General features: G+C 42.9%; 1 protein-coding gene across 3 annotated transcripts in view; it reads right to left on the reverse strand.

Annotated features, from left to right (window-relative positions):
• LOC140476599 (tau-tubulin kinase 2-like) overlaps positions 1 to 22,559 on the reverse strand; it is a 299,170-nt gene that overhangs the window by 105,457 nt on the left and 171,154 nt on the right. For all 3 annotated transcript variants that reach the window (XM_072569438.1, XM_072569437.1, XM_072569436.1), the window contains exons 8-9: positions 13,141 to 13,233; positions 9,694 to 9,819 (exon numbers count right to left, since the gene is read on the reverse strand). In XM_072569438.1, coding sequence (XP_072425539.1) covers positions 9,694 to 9,819; positions 13,141 to 13,233 — 219 coding nt within the window. The remainder of the gene's footprint in view (positions 1 to 9,693; positions 9,820 to 13,140; positions 13,234 to 22,559) is intronic.

The raw sequence follows: 22,559 nt of genomic DNA on the forward strand, positions 1-22,559 counted from the left end.
TCCCATCCGGTCTACTAGCCCGTATCTTAGCATTCTCCTCAACATCATTATCTTTTGCCAGTGTGAATACGGATAAAAAAATATTCATTTCATGCCTCTCCGATCACTTGGGACTCTATACACAACTTCCCACTACTGTCCTTGACGGACCCTAATTTTACCCTAGTCCTTCTTTTATTCCTGACATAGCTATGGAAAGCTTTAGGTTTTCCTTGATCCTATCAGCCAAAGACTTCACATGTCTTCTCCTGGCTCTTCTTAGTTCTCTCTTTAGGACTTTCCAAGCTAACTTGTAATTTGTAACGCTCAAGCGCCTTAACTGAGCCTTCATGTCTCATCCTAACATAAGCCTCCTTCTTCCTCTTGATAAGAGATTCAACTTTTTTAGTAAACCATGGCTCTCTCGCTCAACCACTTCCTGCCTGACAGATACTTAGTTATCAAGGACATGTAGTAGCTATTCCTTGAAGAAGCTCCATATTTCAATTGTGCCCATCCCCTGAAGTTTCCTTTCCCATCCTATGCATTCTAAATCTTGCCTAATCGCATCACAATTTCCTTTCCCACAGTTATAACTCTTGCCTCAAGGTATATACTTTCCACTGCTAAAGTAAACACAACCGAATTGCGGTCACTATCACCAAAGTGCTCAACTACTTCCAAATCTAACACCTGGCCTGGGTCATTACCAGTACCAAATCCAAAGTGGCCTCGTCTCCTGTTGGCCTGTCTACATACTGTTTCAGGAAACCCTCCTGCACATTTGGATAAAAACTGACCCGTATAAAGTACTCGAACGATAGCCTCTCCAGTCAATATTTGGAAAGTTAAAGTAGCAATCATCTTTGCAATCCTTACCTCTACATCTCTGGAACTTTTCAGAGGCATATAAAAAACTCTCCTTTCCTGTTTCTAATCTTAGCCCATACCACATCAGTAGATGAGTCCTCATCAGGCATCCTTATTGCCACTGTAATACTGTCCTTAACTAACAATACCACACCTCCCCCTCTTTTACCACCTTCCCTGCTCTTATTGAAACAGTGAAATCCCAGAACCTGCAACAACCATTCTTGTCCCTGCTTTATCCATGTCTCCAAAATGACCACAACATCAAAGTCCCAGGTACCAATCCATGCTGCAAGTTCACCCACCTTATCCTGGATGCTCCTGGCATTGAATTAGACACATTTCAACCCCATTCCTGGTGCTGCTACACTCTGCGACCTTGAAACTTTATTTATGACCTCACTACTCAACCTCCTGGACACTGGAGCTATAATTCATGTTCCCATGCCTCTGGTGAATTAGTTTAAACTCTCCGAAAGAGCAGTCGCAAACCTCGCCTCGCCACCCCCCCCCCGGATTGGTCTAGTCAACATGGCTTTATGCATGGGAAATCATGTCTCAAACTTGAGTTTTTTGGAGTAGTAAAGAAGTGGGTTGATGAGGGCAGAGTGGTGGATGTGATCCACATGGATTTCAGTAAGGCTTTCGACAAGGCTCCTCATGGTAGATTGAATGCCAAGTTAGATCACACTGAAAACAGGGAAAACTAGTCATTTGGATACAGAACTAGCTCAAGGGTGGAGGGTTGCTTTTCAGACTGGAAACCTGTGACCAATGGTGTACAAGGATTGGTGCTGGGTCTGCTACTTTTCGGATTATCCGGTAAGATCGCAAGGTCCTGATGCTTGACTAAACTATGTTATCCAGCATTCGAAATACTGAACAAAATACTCCCTGCTCGTGTCCTTCGGATAATCGAGGTTCCACTGTAGTCAGTAAGTTGCAGATGACACTAAAATTTGAGGTGGAGTGGACAGCAAAGTAGGTTACCTCAGAGTACAATGGGACCTTGATCAGATGGGCTAATGGACCAAGGAATGGCAGATGGAGTTTAATTTAGATAAATGTGAGGTGCTGCATTTTGGAAAGGCAAATCAGGGCATATACACTTAATGGTAAAAACTTGGGGAGTACTGCTAAATAAAGAGACCTTGGAGTGCAGGTTCAGAGTTCCTTGAAAGTGAAATTGCAGGTAGATTGGATAGTGAAGACGACATTTGGTATGCTTTCCTTTATTGGTCAGAGCACTGAGTATAGGAGTTGGGAGGTCTGATTGCTGGATAGGACATTGTTAGGCCACTTTTGGAATATTGCATGCAATTCTGGTCTTCCTCCTACTGGAAGGACATTGCAAAACTTGATTTACAAGGATGTTGCCAGGGTTTGAGCTATAGGGAGAGGCTGAATAGGCTGGCATATTGGACGCTGAGGGGTGACCTTATAGAGGTTTATAAAATCATGAGGGGCATGGATAGACTAAGTAGACAAGGTGTTTTCCTCTCATTCCCCCAAAATTTGGGGGAATATGTTTAGAGTGAGAGGGGAAAGATGTAAAAGGATCTAAGGAGCAACTTTTTAACACAGAGGGTGGTGCATGAAAAGAATGACCTGCCAGAGGAGTGGAGGTGGCTGGTACAATTGCAACATTTAAAAGGCATCTGGATGGGTAAATGAACTGGAAGGATTTAGAGGGATATGGGCCAAGTGCTGGCAAATGGGACTAGATTAGTTAAGGATATCTGGTCGACATGGGCGAGTTGGACCGAGAGGTCAGTTTCCATGTTGCACACCTCTGTGACTATGAATGAGTAGATTTGTTTAGAGGTACTTGAGTAATCTTAGGAGGATGTTCCTAGTTCAATCTAGCAAGCCTTAGCATTGAAACAGCCTGCAAAACTAAATTCAAAAGGGATGGAGTAACTAGTAATGGCCTGAAAGATCCAATTCGTTTTTAGGCTCACATTTTGTTCATTCTAGAGTAGGGAATCTAAGTGAGAATCGAAAGATTGTAATTAGAACACAGTTTGACCAATACTTATATCAATCTGCAACAGAAAACAGACAAATACATGTCTTACATTATTTGAAAAGCAAAAGGTGCAACCACATCTCCCTACCTAATGATCCTCATAAACACACTATCACAATTGATAGAAGACAGAAAAGCTTCAGATACAGTTAGGTAGATGGGTTAACTCTCAGAAAGCTAGGGGAGAGAGGCACGTGGTGGTGGAGTCTCCTGTACCTGTCCCCATCTGAAACAAGTGCGCTGTTTTGGAAAATGTAGGGAGTGATGGACTCTCAGGGGAATGTAGCATGAACAGCCAAATTTCTGACATCGAGAATAGTCCCAATATAATGAGGGGTACATCAGGTACCAAGCGATCGATTGCGATAGGGGACTCTCTAGTCAGAGGCACAGACAGACATTTCTGCAGCCGGCAGCGAATAGTGTGATGCCTCCCTGGTGCCAGGATCAAGGATATCTCCAAGAGGGTGCAGAATGTTTTCAAAGGGTAGAGGGATCAGCAGGAGGTTGTTGTACACATTGGAACTAATCACATAGGAAAGGAAAAGGATGAGATTCTGAAGGGACAATACAGACAGTTAGGCAGAAATTTAAAAAGGAGGTCCTTGAGAGAGTAATATCTGGATTATTCCCAGTGCCACGAGCTAGTGAGGATAGGAAGAGGAGGATCGAGCAGATGAATGCCTGGCTGAACAGCTAGTGCAGGGGAGAAGGGTTCACATTTTTGGACCAATGGAATCTCTTCTGAGGGAGATGTGACCTGTACAAGGAGGACAGAGTGCACCTGAATTGGAAGCTACTAATACACGGGGAGGGAGATTCGCTAGAGCTGCTAGGGAGGATTTAAAATAGTGGGGGGAAGAGAATGGGACCCAGGGAGATATAGATGAAAGAGATCAATCTGAGACTGCACCGTTGGGAAAAGGAGTGAGTCAAACAGTCAGGGCACGCAGGGACAAAGCAGAAAACAAGGTATAACTGATGAATTAAACTGCATTTATTTCAATACAAGAGGCCCAACAGGGAAAGCGGTTGAATTCAGGGCATAGTTAGCAATATGAGACTAGGAAATCATAGAAATTACAGAAACATAGCTCAGGGATGGACAGGACTGGTAGCTTAATGTTCCAGAATACAAATACTACAGGAAGGACAGAAAGGGTTTGGGGGGTGGGGTGAAGAGGGAGAACAGAGGAGGGGTGTGTGGCATTTTTGATAAGGGGTAGCTTACGGCTATACTTCAGGAGGATATGCCTGGGATTATATTCAGGGAAGTTATTTGGGTGGAACTGAAAAGTTAGAAAGGGATGATCACCTTATTGGGACTCTATTATCGACCCCCTAATAGCCAGCAGGAAATCTCAGTTCTCTGTAAGAATAATAGGGTGGTTTTGGCAGGGGATTTTAACTTTCCAAACAAACATTGGGACTGACATAGTTTTAAGGGTTCAGATGGAGAGGAATTTGTTGTGTGTACTAGATGATTTTCTGATTCAATATGTGGATGTACTGACAAGAGAAGCTGTTAAACTTGACCTACTCTTGGGAAATAAGACAGGGCAGGTGAGTGAGCACTTCGTGACCAGTGACCATAATTCTATTAGTTTTAAAGTAGTGATGGAAAAGGATGGACCAGATCTAAAAGTGGAAGTTCTAAATTGGAGGAAGACCAATTTTGACAATAATAGGCAAGAACTTTCAAAAGTTGATTGGGGGAAGACGTTCACAAGTAAAAGTACGGCTGCAAAATAGAAACCGTTCTAAAATTAGAATTTAGAATTAATTTAACAATCAAGTTTACAATTACTGTCCAGAGGCAGTATTCTTAGATATTCGCAGAATCCCTACAGTGTGGAAACAGGCCCTTTGGCCCAACACATCCACACCAACCCTCCAAAGAGTAACCCACCCAGACCCAACTCCCCGACCTTATTATCCTATATTTACCCCTTTTAAAGGCATCTAACCTACACACCCCTGAACACTATGGGCAATTTAGCGTGGCCAATTCATCCAACCTGCACATCTTTGGATTGCGGGAGGAAACCAGAGCATCTGCAAAAAACCCACGCAGACACAGGGAGAATGTGCAAACTCCACACAGGCAGTAGCCCGAGGTTGGAACCTAACTTGGGTCCCTGGTGCTGTGAGGCGGCAGTGCTAACCACTGAGCCACTGTGCCGCCCAGCATGTTCCCGTTAGACTGAAAGGCAAGGTTGGTAGGTGTAGGGAATGCTGGATGAAACTGAGGTTCCGGTTAAGAAAAAGGAAGCATATGTTAAGTACAGACAGCAGAGATTGAGTAAATCCTTAGAAGAGTGTAAGGCAGTAGGAGTATACTAAAGAGGGAAATCAAGAGGACAAAGATGGGACACGAGATAGCTTTGGCAAACAAAGGAAAATCCAAGGGGATTTTATAAATATATTAAGGATAACAGGACAACCAGGGAGTGAACAGGGCCCATCAAAGGCAGCCTGTATGTGGAGCCGCATGAGATGGGGGAAGATACTAAACGAGTCCTTTGCATCAGTGTTTACTGTGGAGAAGGACAGGGAAGATAGAATGTGGGGAAATAGATGGTGATATCTTGAAAAATGTCCATATTACAGAAGAGATGGCGCTGGCTAACTTATAACGCACGAAAGTGGATAAATCCCCAGGACCTGATCAGATGTACCCGAGAACTCTGTGGAAAGCGAGGGAAGTGATTGCTGGGCCTCTTGCTGAGATATTTGGATCATCGATAGTCACAGGTGAGGTGCCAGAAGACTGGAGGTTGGCTAACATGGGGCCGCTATTTAAGAAAGGTGGTAAGGACAAGCCAGGGAACTATAGACCAGTGAGCCTGACCTCAGTGGTGGGTAAGTTGTTGGAGGGAATCCTGAGGGACAGGATGTACATGTAGTTGGAAAGGCAAGGACTGGTTAGGGATAGTCAACATGGCTTTATGTGTGGAAAATCATGTCTCACAAACTTGATTGAGCTTTTTTGAAAAAGTAACAAAGAGGATTGATGTGGGCAGAGCAATGGACGGTGATCTATATGGGCTTCAGCAAGGCGTTCAACAAAGTTCCTCTTGGTAGACTGGTTAGCAAGGTTAGATCTCATGGAATAAAGGGAGGACTAGCCATTTGGATACAGAGGGTGGTGAAAGACAGTTGCTTTTCAGACTGGAAGCCTGTGGCCAGTGGTGTGCCAGAAGGATCGGTGCCAGGTATACTGCTTTGAACATAGGAGATTTACTTGTGACACCAAAATTGGAGGTGTAGTGGTCAGCAAAGAAGGTTACCTCAGAGTACAAGAGGATCTTGAGCAGATGGGCCAAATGGCCAAGGAGTGGCAGATGGCGTTTAATTTAGATAAATGTGTGAGGTGCTGCATTTTGGAAAGGTAAATCAGAGCAGGACTCATACACTGAATGGTAGGGGCTTGGGGAGTGTTGCTGTAACAAAGAGGCCTCGGAGTGCAAGTTCATAGTTTCTTTAAAGTAGAGTCGCAGGTAGATAAGATAGTGAAGGCAGCACGTATGTGAAGTACACTTTCCTTTATTGGTCAGAGCATTGAGTATAGAGCTTGAAGGTCATGTTGCAACTGTACAGGACTTTTGGAATATTGTGAGCAATTCTGGTCTCTCTCCTATCAGAAGGATGTTATGAAACGTGAAAGGGTTCAGAAAAGATTGACAAGCATGTTGCCAGGGTTGGAGGATTTGAGCTATAGGGAGAGGCTGAGTAGGTTGGGGTTGTCTTCTCTGGAGCTTTGATGGCTGACCTTATAGAGGTTTATAAAATCATGAGAGGCATGGATAGAGTAAATAGACAAGGTAGTTTTCCTGGCATGGGGGAGCCCAGAACTACAGGGCATAGGTTTAAGGAGCGAGAGAAAAAATTTAAAAGGGACCCGGGGGCAACTTTTTCATGCAGAGGGTGGTACATGTATGGAATGAGCTGCCTGAGGAAGTGGAGCAGGCTGGTACAATTGCAACATTTAAAAGGCATCTGGATGGGTATATTAATAGGAAAGGTTTAAAGGGATAGGGGCCAAGTGCTGGCAAATGGGACCAGATTAGGTTAGAATACCTGGTCCAAATGGACGAGTTGAACTGAAGGGTCTGTTTCTGTGCTGTACATATTTACATAGCATTTTTCATCCACCTTTTATTCTAAATTAGAACTGGATCTGAGTTTAAAAAAGGATTTCAAAAAGGATAATTACACAGCAAAAATCAAAGTACAGCACATGAGGGCCCCACCTCACATCTGAATAGGTCTTCATTCAAGACACCGAATGCCCGAGTTCTCGGTTACAACCTCTGCTTCTGATTTAAAAAAAAGACTGCCCAGATGTGTCTCTTTCAAAACGGCAACTTAGTCTGATTCATGTGGTAAGACCATCCAGAATAGGTGGTTGATTCAGTCCCGCCCCCAGATGCCCACTTTCAAGATGGCACTAACTAACATAAAATAATTGGTCCATTTAATATATTCCTGAGTAAAGGCTTTCTGCATATTTAAACAGGATAAGTGAAGAACAAGGAACATTAAATAAATGGAGAGTTCAATAGAAAGTGCAGGAAAGCATACTAGGAGCAGCAGCAGCCATACCCGAAAATAAGGGGTCATCTGGTGAAGCCATCAAACAGGACTAACTACATACCAAACAGCATAAGTAGCAAGTGATAGGCACAGGTAAGCAATCCTACAAACAGATCAGATCTAAGCCCTTCAGTCCTACCACATCCAGTCATGAACAAATCAACAACTCACTGGATGAGAAGGCTCCACAAATATCCCCATCCTCAATGGTGGAAGAGCTCAACACATCAGTGCAAAAAGGTAAAGCTGAAGTATTCGCAGTAATCTCCAGCCAGAAGTGTTAATAGCGTCACAGATGAGTCTTCAACCAATTCAATTCACTCCATGTGGTATCAAGAAACGGTTGGAGGCACTGGACACTGTGAAGACGATGGACTCTGACAATATTCTGACAATGGCGCTGAAGGCTTGTGCTTCAGAACTTTCTGTTCCCTTGGCCATGTTCTTCCAGTCGTTACTAAACTTACATCTATCAGACAATTGCTAGATAAGCTCTGTACTCAAAAACAGGACAAATCCAAACTGACCAATTACTAACCCATCAGTTTACTCTCAATCATCAGTAAAGTGATGGAAGGTATCATCAACAGTGCTATCAAGCAGCACCTGCTCAGCAACAATCTCTCTGTGATGCCCAGTTTGGGTTCTGCCAGAGCTACTCAGCTCCTGACTGCATTACAGCCTTGATTCAAACATGGACAAAAGAGCCGAATTCCAGAAGTGAGGTGAGAATGACAGCCCTTGAAAGCAAGGACACTTTCAATCAAGTATGGCATCAAGGAAGCCTAGCAAACTCAAATCAATGAGCATCAGGGCAACTCTTCGCTGGTTGGAGTCATACTTGGCAGATACTAAGATTGTCGTGGTTGCTGGAGGTTAGTCATCTCAGCTTGGGTTTCTTAGTATGATGTCACAAGCACAACCATCTTCAGCTTCTTCATCAATTCCCTTCCCACCAGCTTAAGGTCAGAAGTGGGGATGTTTGCTAATGATTGCACAGTCTTCAGCACCATTCCTAACTCCTCAGATACTGAAACAGTCCATCTTCAAATGCATCAAGATCTGGACAATATCCAGGCTTGGCCAGAAAAATGCAGGCAATGAATATCTCCAATCAGAGACGATCTAGCCACTGCCTCTTGAGATTCAATGTTGTTATGACCACTGAAACCTCCACTATCAACATCCTTAGGGTTACCATTGACCAGAAACTCAACTAGACTCGTCATATAAACACAGTGGCCACAAGAGCAGATCAGAGGCGAGGAATACTGCAGCATGTAACTCACTTCCTTACTCCCCAAAGCTTTTCCATCGTCTACAAGGCACAAGTCAGAAGTGTGTTGGAATATTGCCCACTTGCCTGGGTGCAGCTGCATTAACACTCAAGCAGCTTGACACAAATCAGGACAAAGCAGCCTGCTTGATTAGTACCAGATCCACACTCTCTATAATCTCTGCTCAGTATTATCTAGAAGATGCATTGTGGAAATTCAAAGATCCTTAAACAGCACCTTCCAACCCACGACCATTTCCATCCTGGAAGCACAAGGACAGCAGATATATGGGGACATCAGCTCCAAGTTTCCCTCCAAGCTACTCACCACCCTGAATTGGAAATATGTCATTATTCTTTCACATTTGCTGGATCCTGGAATTCTCCACCTAAGAGCATTCATTGTTGGTTAAACCTCAGCACATGGACCACACTGCTTCAAGACAGCTCACCACCACCTTCTCAAAAGGTGACTAGGAATGGGCAATAAATGTTGACCCAGCCAGGGTCGCCCACATCCCATGAGTGAATTTTAAAAAAAACCTTTAGCAGTTCATTGATGCAGCTGTACAAGTAAATATTAACATAGTATAATAGAACATTACATCTCCACTTATTCATTTTTTTAGTTGAAGGGAGAGGAGGTAGAGCATTTCCACCATATGATATGGGTACCAAATTTGTGATGATAGGCTTCATGAATAGTTTATACATTCGTTACACAGCATACAAAGGAAGCTTGCTCATGGCAAGTTCCTAATCTCAGCTGGACTCAGGAGAAGACACGGATCTATACTATTTCAGTTAATAAACACTGGAGGCCACAGGAAGCAGTGTTACTCTTCAAATATCTTCCAAAAACTAGGTGAAGTAAAGCAGACTTTTCAAAATTAACTCTGGACCTGGGCTTATTATGGGTCTGTATAAGACTATATTCATTTACCTGGTAATCTGGTTTTGTGAAATAATCCAAACAAAGAACATGTTCCAGAAATAAAGCAAACTCTTGGGGGAGATGCTTCAACATAAGGCGGTGATCATATTTTTCTTTTATCAGACCTACTTGTTCCTGTAAACACAGAACACAAATAGCAGGGACACATGTTTAATCCAATTAACCATGCTAAGGTCATAAATATCAGCTAAGTATCTTCGGTACATCAATTAATTACAGGTGACAGCCAATTAATAACTCAAGATCAGCAACAAAAAGAAAGCTGCTTATGCACCATGGTTTTATAATGTTAGTCAGTAATTCTTTTATTTAGTATCTCACGATAAAAGGGGTCACAGCAGTGGCTCACAAGGTAGCATTCGTAAATCCCATTCAGAAAATTTGTAGATTTAAGCGACACACCAGGAACCCAAGGTCTAAAGGCTGAGACTGCTAGGCCTAGTACTGAAATGTTGCACTGATGCAGGGTTTCAAATGCTAGATTTAACTGCTCTTTGAGGAGGCTGGAGAAGTGGGTAGCAGGTGAAAGATATTATGACACTTGTTACAAGAGGGGTGGAGTTATTCCCCCATCCAGCCCAATGTTCATTACTCAGCCATCACCATTTAAACAGTTTATCTGGTTAAAATCACACTGTTGTTTGAGAGAACTGGCTGTAAATTGGCTGCTTTATTTCCACATCACAACCAAGGTTCACCATTAATTGTATAAGTGTGTGAACATTAATGAGCAACATTTCTTTTAGGATGCACAAAACTGTTAATCATAGAATCCCTCCAGTGTGGAAGCAGGCCATTCAGCCCATCGAGTACACACCAACCCTCAGAAATGCATCCTCCCAGACCTACCCCATCCCTGTGAGAATGCATTTCCCATGGCTAATCCACCTAGCCTGTACATCCCTGGATACTATGGGGAATTTAGCATGGCCAGACCATCAATTTAGCATGGCACATCTTTGGACTATGGGAAGAAGTCAGAGCACCTCCAGAAAACCCACACAGACATGGGAAGAATATGCAAACTCTACACAGACAACTGCCTAAGGGTGGAATCAAACCCACATCCCTGTAGTGGTGAGGCAACAGTGCTAACCAACGAGCCACTGTGCAGAGATTATGCAGAGTATCAGGCTAATCATGCAATCAAACAGAAATTAGATGAAATAATTACAATAGTAATCATACTTCAAAAAGTACTTTGTTTTTTGTAAAGTGCTCGTGCATCTTGAATCATAGAATGCCTACAGAGCAGAAGGAAGCCATTTTGCAGACCGCTATTGCATCCCAGAAGCTGGTATTTTCCATGGCTAATCATTCCAGCCTACACATTCCTGAACACTATAGACAACTTCAGTTTGTCACTCCACTTAATCTACACATCCTTGGCCTGTGGGAGGAAACCAAAGGAAACCCAACCAGACACTGGGAGAACAAACAACTCCACACAGTTGCCAGAGGGTGGAGGTCCCTGGTGCTGTTAAGGAGCAATGCTGGCCACTGAGCCACTGTGCTCCCAGCTTGAAGGCATGGGAGCTACTGCTCAAACAAGTCATCTGTGGTATTTTTTTCCAAAAAATATTTTTACAGTCTGCTGTTTTCCCTTATCATGAGCCACTTTTTAACTCCCTCCAACTGAAAGAGCTCTTAAATATATGCAGTCTTTGAGATTTGCAGCTCAGGTTGAGGTTCTCGCTGAGCTGGAAAGTTTGTTTTCATCATCATACTCGGTAACATCATCAGTGAGCCTCCAGTGAGTTGCTGGTGGTATATCCCACTTTCTATTTATATAAATTGGTTTAAGGTGTGCAATATCGTTTCCAGTTCTTTTTCTCAGAGGATGGTAGATGGGTTCCAAATCGATGTGTATATTGATGGAGTTCTGGTTAGAATGCCAGTCCTCTAGGAATTCTCGTGCGTGTCTGTGTTTAGCTTGTCCTAGGATGGATGTGTTGTCCCAGTCAAAGTGGTGTCCTCCTTCGCCTGTATGTCATGGGAAACCAACACCATCCGACTGAGCACCATCCGCAAACAACTGTACTTCCTGCACAAATACCTCAGGAATCAGGTATTACTTAAATGTCTTAAATACAAATGACATAACACCAGCGCCAACCGGAGGCTCACTTATGATGTTACCCAGTATGGTGTGTTACAACATGGGGTAAACCCTCTGTTAATTTAAACCAGCTTTTCAACTCTCGAAAATACAGTACCCCTATATCTTCATAATGGGTGACAAAACGTCTGAAAACAAACCTTCCAGCTCATCGAGCAAACTTACAACCAGAGCCCTTAAATATTTTGGAAATTACAACTATATTGCTTTTTTGCCTCATCTGGTGGTATTAGCTTTGTAGCTTGGTGGATGGGAAATTCTTCACCTTTCTTTTTAATGGAATACCAAGAGGAAATTCAAAACAAGCTAATTGCAAAATCTTTCTTGCAATTTGGAAGAGATTTGAGCTTTTGTGAATCCGAATAATAAATAAAAGTCTAAGACATGCAGCTTTTTTTTAAACCAGCTATTCCCTTTAGGGTCATAGCTTCTCCCCCAGAAATACAAGCATCAATGCATTCTAAGGAACCCAAGGTCTTCACACTAAACACCAGTTTCTTCAAGCTTCATCTTAAGTTTATTACTTTAACCACTTTCCATATAAAAAGGCACAGCGATTTTCAAAAATTGTCCAAAAGTGTAATCTGTCTTTCCATCATCAAAATGATATTCTACTCCCATTATTCTAGCCTTCTAACTACTGTTAACCATTTCATTTTTGATATTCCTAAGCACTTTAGCTCATTTGGCGCATTCATATGATTCTTCCCTAATAGTCTAATTATATTCCTTTCCTTGCTAATGGAAAAGTCCAAAGCTAACCCAACAGTAAAACCCATATTTCTTTCCCTCAGGTGATTCAAACGTTTACACATTATGTGGGTTAAGACCCAAAAGTGCCAGGTTTAGCCCCAGCCTTTGTTAATTAACAAACTCAGCTGGTTAGCAACGCAAATACTATAAATGGCTGTAGTTTAGGATTTATCTTGAGTTCTGAGAATTACTTGAGGGTTAGAAAAGAACAGATTGCTTATATGAATATCAGCAGGTGCAAGTCTGCTGTTACTACTGGACTCTTCAACCTCAGTCTCATGAATCTTTAATCACACCTTACTAATACAGATGGCTTCTACTGATGAAAGGCACTGAGAGACACGCAAGCCCTGCAGTAAAAATATCAGACCAGCTACAAAGAATCTGATGCGATCATCCGCTAAAATGTTCTCAGTTAGCCCAACATGTGCTGATGTCGCATTTTGTGTTCCTGCTTCCACTTAAATCATTGTGAAGGCAATTAATTGAACGGAAATCATTATAGTATTCAGTCATCAAATGAACTCTACTTCTGTGCTTCAGTTTATTGTTTTAAAAAATACCTTGTCCTTTATCTTCCTCCATGGTAGTTGCCCAACCACAAACTCCACCAACATGTAAAACAAGGACCAAAGGTCATCGTGTCGGCCCATTTCCTGGTTTAAAAATAAAACACATCTGTAAGCATAAGGAATTCAAAATTTATCAGAATGCTGGAAAAACCACATCATCGGTTTTTTTTAATGTAAGAGAAACGGACCAACAAAAGATAAAGCCTATTTACAAGTTATTTCACTGTTTAAGTATTCATGAAAACAAAAGCACACATTATCCTCAGCTTCATAAACCAAATTTAAAGTGGTCTTTGGTACCAACCATGCTGCAACTATCTCATCAGTTACAGGAACTTGGAAGTTCTTCCAATAGCAAACATTAAACATAAAAAGAATATACTGGCCAGGTTTGTCAGTTTGGAGAGCTACAGCTGCACATTTTAGGCTCCCACAGCATCTTCCCCCAAGGCTCCAACTCAGTTGCTATAGAAACAAGTTGCACCAGGATAAAGCATAATCACATCTGGCACTGCACAGTGGAATAGAGGGACCAGTGGGACAAGCATAATCAAAAATGCAGTAAGATAATTTAAATTGGATTAAAAATGGAAATCTTTTAAAGCATAAATTAATAGCACTGGAACAGTTAAATAATTTTATTGAAACAAATACATTTCAGTTTTAAAAATTTCCCATTCTATTTACTTATTTAACTCAATAAAATGTTGTAAATCAAATGTAGATAGTGCAGATAAATTAGGAATAGAGGCACTAGCATCACCAACTAGCAAGCATGTCATATTTTTCCTTTGGTTAGTTTACAAATGCAACCATGAGACGTGACTTGGGGTACAAGAGAACATTCATTCGGGTGCATTTTCATTCAATTCATAAACAACTTAAATTTATATAGCATGGATAAGCACATGGATGATGATGAGATAGTGTAGGGGGACGAGCTGAGAATTGTTCACAGGTCGACGCAACATTGAGGGCCAAAGAGCCTGTTGTGCGCTCTATTGGTCTATGTCGACGTAATAATATCATAAATCTTGAATAATCAGTTATTGATGGCTACCTTGACTGATACATGATTACAGGAGAAAGTGAGGACTGCAGATGCTGGAAATCAGAGTCGAGAGTGTGTTACTGGAAAAGCACAGCCAGTCAGGCACTATCCAAGGAGCAGGAGAATCAATGTTTCGGGCATAAGCCTTTCATCAGGTATGAGGCTTGTGGGCCGGGGCTGAGAGATAAATGGGACAGGGGTGGGGTTTGGGGGAGGTAGCTGGAAAAACGATAGGTGGATGAAGGTGAGGGAGAAGGTGATAGGTCATGGGGGCAGTGATGGACGGGTCCGGAGGGTGGTGTCGAGTTGGAGGCTTGGGACTGGGATAGTGTGAGGGGAGGGGAAATGAGGAAGCTGTTGAAATCCACATTTATCCTGTGTGGTTGCACAGTCCCAAAGCGTAACACGAGGCGTTCCTCCTCCAGGCGTCGGGTGGTAATGGCTTGGCGGTCGAGGCGGCCCAGGACCTGCATGTCCTTGACAGAAGTGTTCAGCCAGGGGGCGGTGGGGTTGGTGGGTGAGTGTCCCAGAGATAATCTCTGAAACGATCGGCAAGAAAGCATCCTGTCTCCCCAATGTACAGGAGTCCACACCAGGAGCAATGGATGCAGTAGATGATACTGGGAGAGATGCAAGTGAATTTCTGATGGATGTGGAAGGATCCCTTGGGGTTGGACGGAGGTGAGGGGAGTGGTGTGCGCACAGGTTTTGCACTTTATGCGGTGGCAGGGAAAGATGCCAGTTATGGGGTATGGGTTGATGGGGGATGTGGATCTGATGACGGAGTCACAGAGGAAATGGTCTTTTCGGAACGCTGATAGGGCTGGGGAGGAAAATATATCTCTGGTGGTAGGATCCATTTGGACGTGGGGGAAGTGGCGGAGGATGATGCGCTGTTGGACAGGGGTGAGGGGAATGGTGTGGGCGCAGGTTTTGCGCTTCCTGCGGCATTGGACGGAGGTGAGGGGAGTGGTGTGGGCGGAGTTGAGGTACCTTGGGGTACCTTACCAGCTTCCTCATTTCCCCTACCCTGACACTATCCCAGTTCCAAGCTTCCAACTCAGCACCGCCCTCCAGACCCATCCATCACTGACCCCTCTGACCCATCACCTTCTCCCTCACTTTCATCCACCTATTGCTTTCCTAGCTACCTCCCCCCAACCCTACCCCCTTCCCATTTATCTCTCAGCCCTGACCCACATTCCTGAATAAGGGCTTGTGCCTAAAAGGTCGATTCTCCTGCTCCTCAAATGCTGCCTGACCTGCTGTGCTTTTCCAGCACCACACACTCGACTCTGATACATGATTATGTAGGTACCATGAAGTAGTTCTGTAGCTGTGCAAGACTTGTCTGTTCCTAAAATTTCTATGGTGCTTCACAGAAGGATTATCTAACAAAACATGATGCCAATGTGTTCAGCGGACCCTCAACTTGACAATTACATCTACTCAGGGTCATGAGCATGTGTTCTGAGGGAATAGGCCAACTCTCAACCCACAAACCTTTGAGCACACAGGAGGAATGTCCCATTGGATGTCAAGACCTGGAATGCACAATTTGCTACCTTTCCTTCTTTTCCACCGCAGTAACACCTCATTATTAAGTCCTTTGGACCCAAAGCTTGAATCAACTTGAGGCTTGACTCAAAGCTTGAGGCCACATTGGATTTGGTACTGGATAATGAACCAGGGCCAGCTGTTAGATTTAGAGGTAAGTGAACACTTTGAGGATAGTGACCACAATTTGGTTACATTTACTTTAGTGATGGAAAGAGATAGGTATATACGGCAGGGGCAAGAGTTATAACTGGGGGAAAGGCAATTGAAATGTGGAGCTTGTTCAAGGAACAGCTACTGCTTGTCCTAGATAAGTATGTACCTGCCAGACAGCGAGGAAATGGCTGAGCGAGGGAACTGTGGTTCACTAAAGAAAAGTGGAATCTCTTGTCAAGAGGAAGGAGGCTTATGTAAAAATGAGACGTGAAGGTTCAGTTAGGACGCTTGAGTGTTACAGGTTAGCCAGGAAGAGCCTAAAGAGAGAGCTAAGAAGAGCCAGGATGGGACATGAGAAGTCTTTGGCAGGTAGGATCAAGGAAAACCCTAAAGCTTTCCATAAGTATGTCAGGAATAAAAGAATGACTAGGATAAGATTAGGGCCTGTCAAGGACAATAGTGGGAAGTTGTGTGTGAAGTCCGAAGAGATAGGAGAGGTGCTTAATGAACGTTTATCATCAGTATTCACACTGGAAAATGACAACACTGTTGAGGAGAATACTGAGATACAGGCTATTAGACTAGATTGGACTGAAGTTCATAAGGAGGTGTTAGCAATTCTGCAAAGTGTAGAAATATGTAAGTCCCCTGGACTGGATGGGATTTAACCTAGGATTCTCTGGGAAGCTAGGTAGGAGATTGCAGAACCTTTGGCTTTGATCTTTATGTCAACATTGTCTACAGGAATAGTGCCAGAAGACTGGAGGATAGCAAATTTTATCCCTTGTTCAAGAAGGGGAGTAGAGACAACCCTGGTAAGTTTAGACCAGTGAGCCTTACTCCTGTTGTGGGAAAAGTTTTGGAAAGGATTATAAAATGGGATTTATAATCATCTAGCTGGAATAATTTGATTAGGGATAGTCAACATGGTTTTGTGAAGGGTAGGTTGTGCCTTACAAACCTTATTGAGTTCTTCAAGAAGGAGACCAAACAGGTGGATGAGGGTAAAGAAGTTGATGTGATATATATGGATTTCAGTGAAACGTTTGATAAGGTTCCCCATGGTAGTGTGGATGAGCAGAGAGATCTATGTGTCCATGTAATAGATCCCTGAAAGTTGCCATGCAAGTTGATAGGGTTGTTTAGATGGTGCACTGTGTGTTAGCTTTTATTGGTAGAGGAACTGAGTTTTGGAGCCATGAGGTCACATTGCAGCTGTAAAAAAATTCTGGCACAGTCGCAATTGGAGTATTGCATACAGTTCTGGTCACTGCATTATAGGAAGCAAGTGGAAGCTTTGGAAAAGGGGCAGAGGAGATTTACCAGAATGTTGCCTGGTATGGATGGAAATTCTTATGAGGAAAGGCTGAGGGACTGGAGGCTGTTTTCGCTGGAGAGAAGGTGGTTAAGAGGTGACTTAATGGAGACATACATGATGATTAGAGGATTAGAAAGGGTGGACAGCGACAGCCTTTTTCCTTGGATGGTGATGGCTAACAGAAGGGGACATAGATTTAAACTGTGGGGTGATAGATATAGGAGCGATGTCAGAGGTATGTTCTTTACTCAGAGAGTACTAAATGTGTGGCACGCCCTGCCTGCAACAGGAGTGGACTCACCTACATTAAGGGCATTTAAATAAACATATGGATGATAATGGAATAGTGTAGGTTAGATGGACTTTAGCTTGGTTTCACAGGTCAGCGCAACATCGAGGGCTGAAGGGCCTGTACTGCTCTATAATGTTCAATATTCTATGTTCAGCTTGATGGACAAGTCACATTTTAAGAATAAGTAGCAAGCATTACAAGTTATTAATGTGCTACTATTACTATTGAGGCTATGGTCCAAAAGATTATCAAAAAATTGATATAACTGTGTTTCCACGACTGAAAGATCAAAATGTGAAAATCAGATATTACTTTAAGTTGATCTTATAAGATACAACAAAGCAAAATTTTTCACATTCTAAAAACCTAGATCATTAATCAAACTCAAGACTTCATATACCAGGTAGGTTTAAAGATTCACCAAAGGCTCTGAGTATCTGCATAAATTACAGTAGCTATCTATGTCAATCAGGATGTTCAGATGTTGACACATGGTATCAATCAGGGGAGGTAACTAAACTTGCAGTGGGAAGAACTATCAGTCAAGAGGCTCACTGCTGATCTCACCGCAGGAGGCACAGGTTAGCAAAGCTATTGATAAACCATATGGGGTCCTGGGTTTTATAAAGAGAGTAATAGAATATAAGTATGAAAGCAATGCTAAATCTACAAAAATCAAATTTTGCACCAGTTAATGCATTGTGTTCAATTAGTTCATGTTTTAGGATGGGCATGAAGAGTACAGAAGAGATATACCCAAATAACTCCAGGGATGTGGTATAGCAGTTATAATAGCTTTGGCAATGCAAAGTGGGTGGCACGATGGCACAGTGGTTAGCACTGATGCCTCACAGCGCCAGAGACCCAGGTTCAATTCCTGACTCAGGTGACTGTCTGTGTGGAGTTTGCACGTTCTCCCCGTGTCTGCGTGGGTTTCCTCCGGGTGCTCCGGTTTCCTCCCACAGTCCAAAGATGTGCAGGTCAGGTGAATTGGCCATGCTAAATTGCCCGTAGTGTTATGTAAAGGGGAATGTAGGGGAATGGGTGGGTTGCGCTTCGGCGGGTCTGTGTGGACTTGTTGGGCCGAATGGCCTGTTTCCACACTGTAAAGTAATCTAAAAAAAATGGTCAAATATAGTGTTAATTACTTCAGCAAAAATTTTTTTCTTCAGAGATGCTCTGACACCTCCCTGGACAGCAGCTCTGCGAATATTTTCTGAACAACGTTTATGAAGCAACGGAGCCTCAAATGGATTTGCCGCATTTGAACCAACCATTTTCGTGGATTGCAGCTGTTTTTCGAAACTCTAGAAGAATAATTGACCAATGGCAGTTCTGTAACGAGGAACTTTTTCAGTGCAGAAGGTAATACCCTCAAGTCTTTAATGGATTAAGATCAATACTCCATGGACCGAACATGTCAATAAGGCTCAATATCTGGTCTTGCGCAGATGCAGACTCAGGTTACTGTTCAGTGTACCATGAATGAAACTGGATTATCTGTCTGATTCCACTCTGGGTAGAGATGGAATGACCACGGAGTTTTCAAACTGACAAAGAGGCAATGCTCAGGAGTTTGACTCTGCGTGTCACTCCATAGGCAACACTACCTCTGTTCCAGGCAGCTTACATGACATGGCACAACAAAGCTATGTTTATACATGTGCAGGTCACTGTGCCACCATAGTAGAGTCAGAGTCATACAGATATACAGCACAGAAACAGACACTTTGGTCCGACTTATCCATGCCAACCAAATATTCTAAATTAATCTAGTCCCAATTGCTAGCACCTGGCCATTATCCCTCTAAACCCTTCCTATTCATATACCCATCCAGATACCTTTTAAATGCTGTAATTGCACCAACCTGCACCACTTCCTCTGGCAGCTCATTCCATACACGTACCACCCTCTGCGTGAAAAAGGTGCCCTTTAGGTCCCTTTTAAATTTTTTCCCCTCTCACCATAAACCTATGCCCTCTTGTTCTGGACTTCCCCAACCCAAAGAAAAGACCTTGCTATTTGCCTTATCCATGCCCCTCATGATTTTATAAAACTCTAAGGTCACACCTCAGGGAAAACAGCCCCAGCCTGTTCAGCCTCTCCCTATAACTCATAACCCTTCATCCCTGTAAATCTTTTCTGAAATCTTTCAAGTTTTATAAAATCCTTCCGATAGGAGAGAGACCAGAACTGCACGCAATATTCCAACAGTGGCCTAACCAATGTCCTGTACAGTCACAACATGACCTCCCAACTCCTGTACTCAATACTCTGACCAATAAACGAAAGCATACCAAACGTCTTCTTCACTATCCTATCGACCTGCGACTCCACTTTCAAGGAGTGTGAACCTGCACTCCAAGGCCTCTGTTCAACAACACTCCCTAGGACCTTACCGATAAGTGTACAAGTCCTGTTCTGATTTGCCTTTCCAAAATGCAGCATCTCACATTTATCTAAATTAAACTCAGTCTGTCTCGGCCCATTGGCCCATCTGGTCCAGATCCTGTTGTAATCTGAGGTAACTCTCTTCACTGTCCACTACACCTCCAATTTTGGTGTCATCTGCAAACTTTACTAATTTACCTCCTATTTGACATCCAAATTATTTACATAAATGACAAAAAGCAGTGGACACAGCACCGATCCTTGTGGCACACCACTGGCCACCGGCCTCCAGTCTGAAAAGCAACTGTCCACCACCCTCTGTCTTCTAGATTTGAGCTAGCTCTGTACCCAAGTGGCTGTTCTCCCTGCATTCCATGTGATCTAACCTTGCTAACTACCAGGTGGAATCTTGTCAAATGCCTTAGTGAAGTCCATGTGGATCACGTCCATCGTTCTGCCCTCATCCTCTTCATTACTTCTTCACTTGATTGTAACAAAGAGGATTGTTGAGGGCAATCAAGTTAGTGAGACATGATTTCCCAAGCACCAAACCATGTTGACTATCCCTAATCAGTCCTTGCCTATCCAACTATATGTAAATCCTATCCCTCAGGTTTCCCTCTAACAAGTGTCTACCACCGATGTCAGGCTCACTGGTCTATAGCCCTCCCTAGCTTATCATATTTTTTTATAAATTCCTATTTTAAAAATTTTACTTTTACAAAAGGAAAGAAAGAATTATAAAAATACAAAAATACAGAAAAAAAGAAAATGTGGCACTATTATACTACATTAACGTTAACAATAAACTACCCATTACTGTACTGATACAATAATCTCATATTTACTTAATCCAAATTAAAATAAACTTGAAGTAAATAAAATGGAATTAACTTAAATTACAACTGCATTAAATTAAATTACATTACAGTACTCCACTCGCTCCACTTCCACTAAAGCTCCCGCCCACGGGAGCAACAGTTATTATAGCCTTATCTACTAAGCCAACCTCCAAGCCCCCACCCCCCACCCCATCTCCACCCCCCACCCCCCACTCCCCACCACCCCGGAGTCCGCAGACCATCAAATATGTCCCTCACTGTTATATAAAGGCCCTAATCAGTATCACCAATAGGTCCTTGTCTATATTATTTAAAAAGGGCTGCTATGTGTTATAAAATTGTTCTGTTTCTTGGTGCACCACACTTGTCAGATAATCTTGGGGGACATAGTCCATCACAAGTCTGCGCCACCCCACTTTTTTTCTCTCTGATATCTAGTTCATGATGATGTTCTTCCTCGCACAATATGTCAGAATGTTAAATATCCTCTTCCCGTGCACACCCAGAGAGAGCAGATTCCACAGTCTCAAAAGAAAGGATACCAGATCAATCTTAACTTCAATTCCCAGTAACTTCTCCAGCTCATTCACTATGGCACCACAGTATCCATGAATCTTGTACCAGGTCCAATAGCAATGTGTAAGGGTGCCTATGCTAATTTTACATTTGGGACATCCTGGAGAAGATCATTTCTTAAACTTTGCTCACCTCTCTGGTGCCAAATGGGCCCTGTGAAGGATCTTCAATTGCATATCTTGTGCTTTATTGCATATTGAGATTTTCTTTACATTCTCCCATATCTCTTCCCATGATTCTGACAAAATTTCTTCTTCTAGCTCGATTCCAAATCCCACGGAGTTTCTCCATATCCCCCAAGGCGCTCCCTCTCTGCAAATGATATATGGTACTAACCAAGAGAGCGCCCCCACATTGGAGCACTCTTCTGTCTATGTCCAACTTGAAGGATTGTGCCAAGAGCATGGTCTTCTGTATATAATCCCGGACTTGGAAATATCAGAAAACGTCCTCACCCTGTTGATTATCTTCCATGCTTTCACTGTATTTAAGATAATTGGACTTTCACAATGCTCAGGCATAGATCTGATCCTGTCCATAACCAGTAAATTGACGAGGGGACACCTTGCATGCGAGGCCTCAACATTAAGCCATATCGACCTAGAGTCCTTATGCACCCAGTCACCCACATATGACAGCAGGGCACAAATTTGGTATCTCTTCAGGTTTGGGAGATCCATCCCCCCACATATCCTACAGAAGTTGCAGCTTGGTAAATTTAATTAGGGGGCACCAATGGCACCAAATAAAGGAACCAGGCCAGCTAGTAAACCTCCACAGCATCTGTCTGGGTAACAGCAACGGGAGCATCCTCATAGGATAGAATAGCCAAGGAAGAACATTCATTTTAAATCAGGGCTATGCGGCATAGTCATAATATTGGTAGCCCCTCCCACTGCTGCAAGCCCTGCTTTATCTTCTCAAATAATTGCACAAAGTTAGCTCCATACAGCTGATGGAAGGTAGGAGTAATAAAAATTCCCAGTAGAGAAAACCTTTCTGCGACCACCAAAAAGAAAACTATGTTCCACCCTCCAGCACTGGCACTTCCACCAATTCTTCCACAGGTATGACTTCCGAATTTGTAAAATTTATCCTGCATTCCAAAAAACTGCCAAATAATTTTATGTTTTGTATTAGTCGGGGTACAGACACCTTTCTTAAATAGTGGCACCAAGTTAGCCAACCTTGAGTCTTCTGGCACCTCACCTGTGACTCTTTGTGAT

The sequence above is a fragment of the Chiloscyllium punctatum genome, chromosome 4 (assembly GCF_047496795.1).
Source record: "Chiloscyllium punctatum isolate Juve2018m chromosome 4, sChiPun1.3, whole genome shotgun sequence".
Taxonomy (NCBI): domain Eukaryota; kingdom Metazoa; phylum Chordata; class Chondrichthyes; order Orectolobiformes; family Hemiscylliidae; genus Chiloscyllium; species Chiloscyllium punctatum.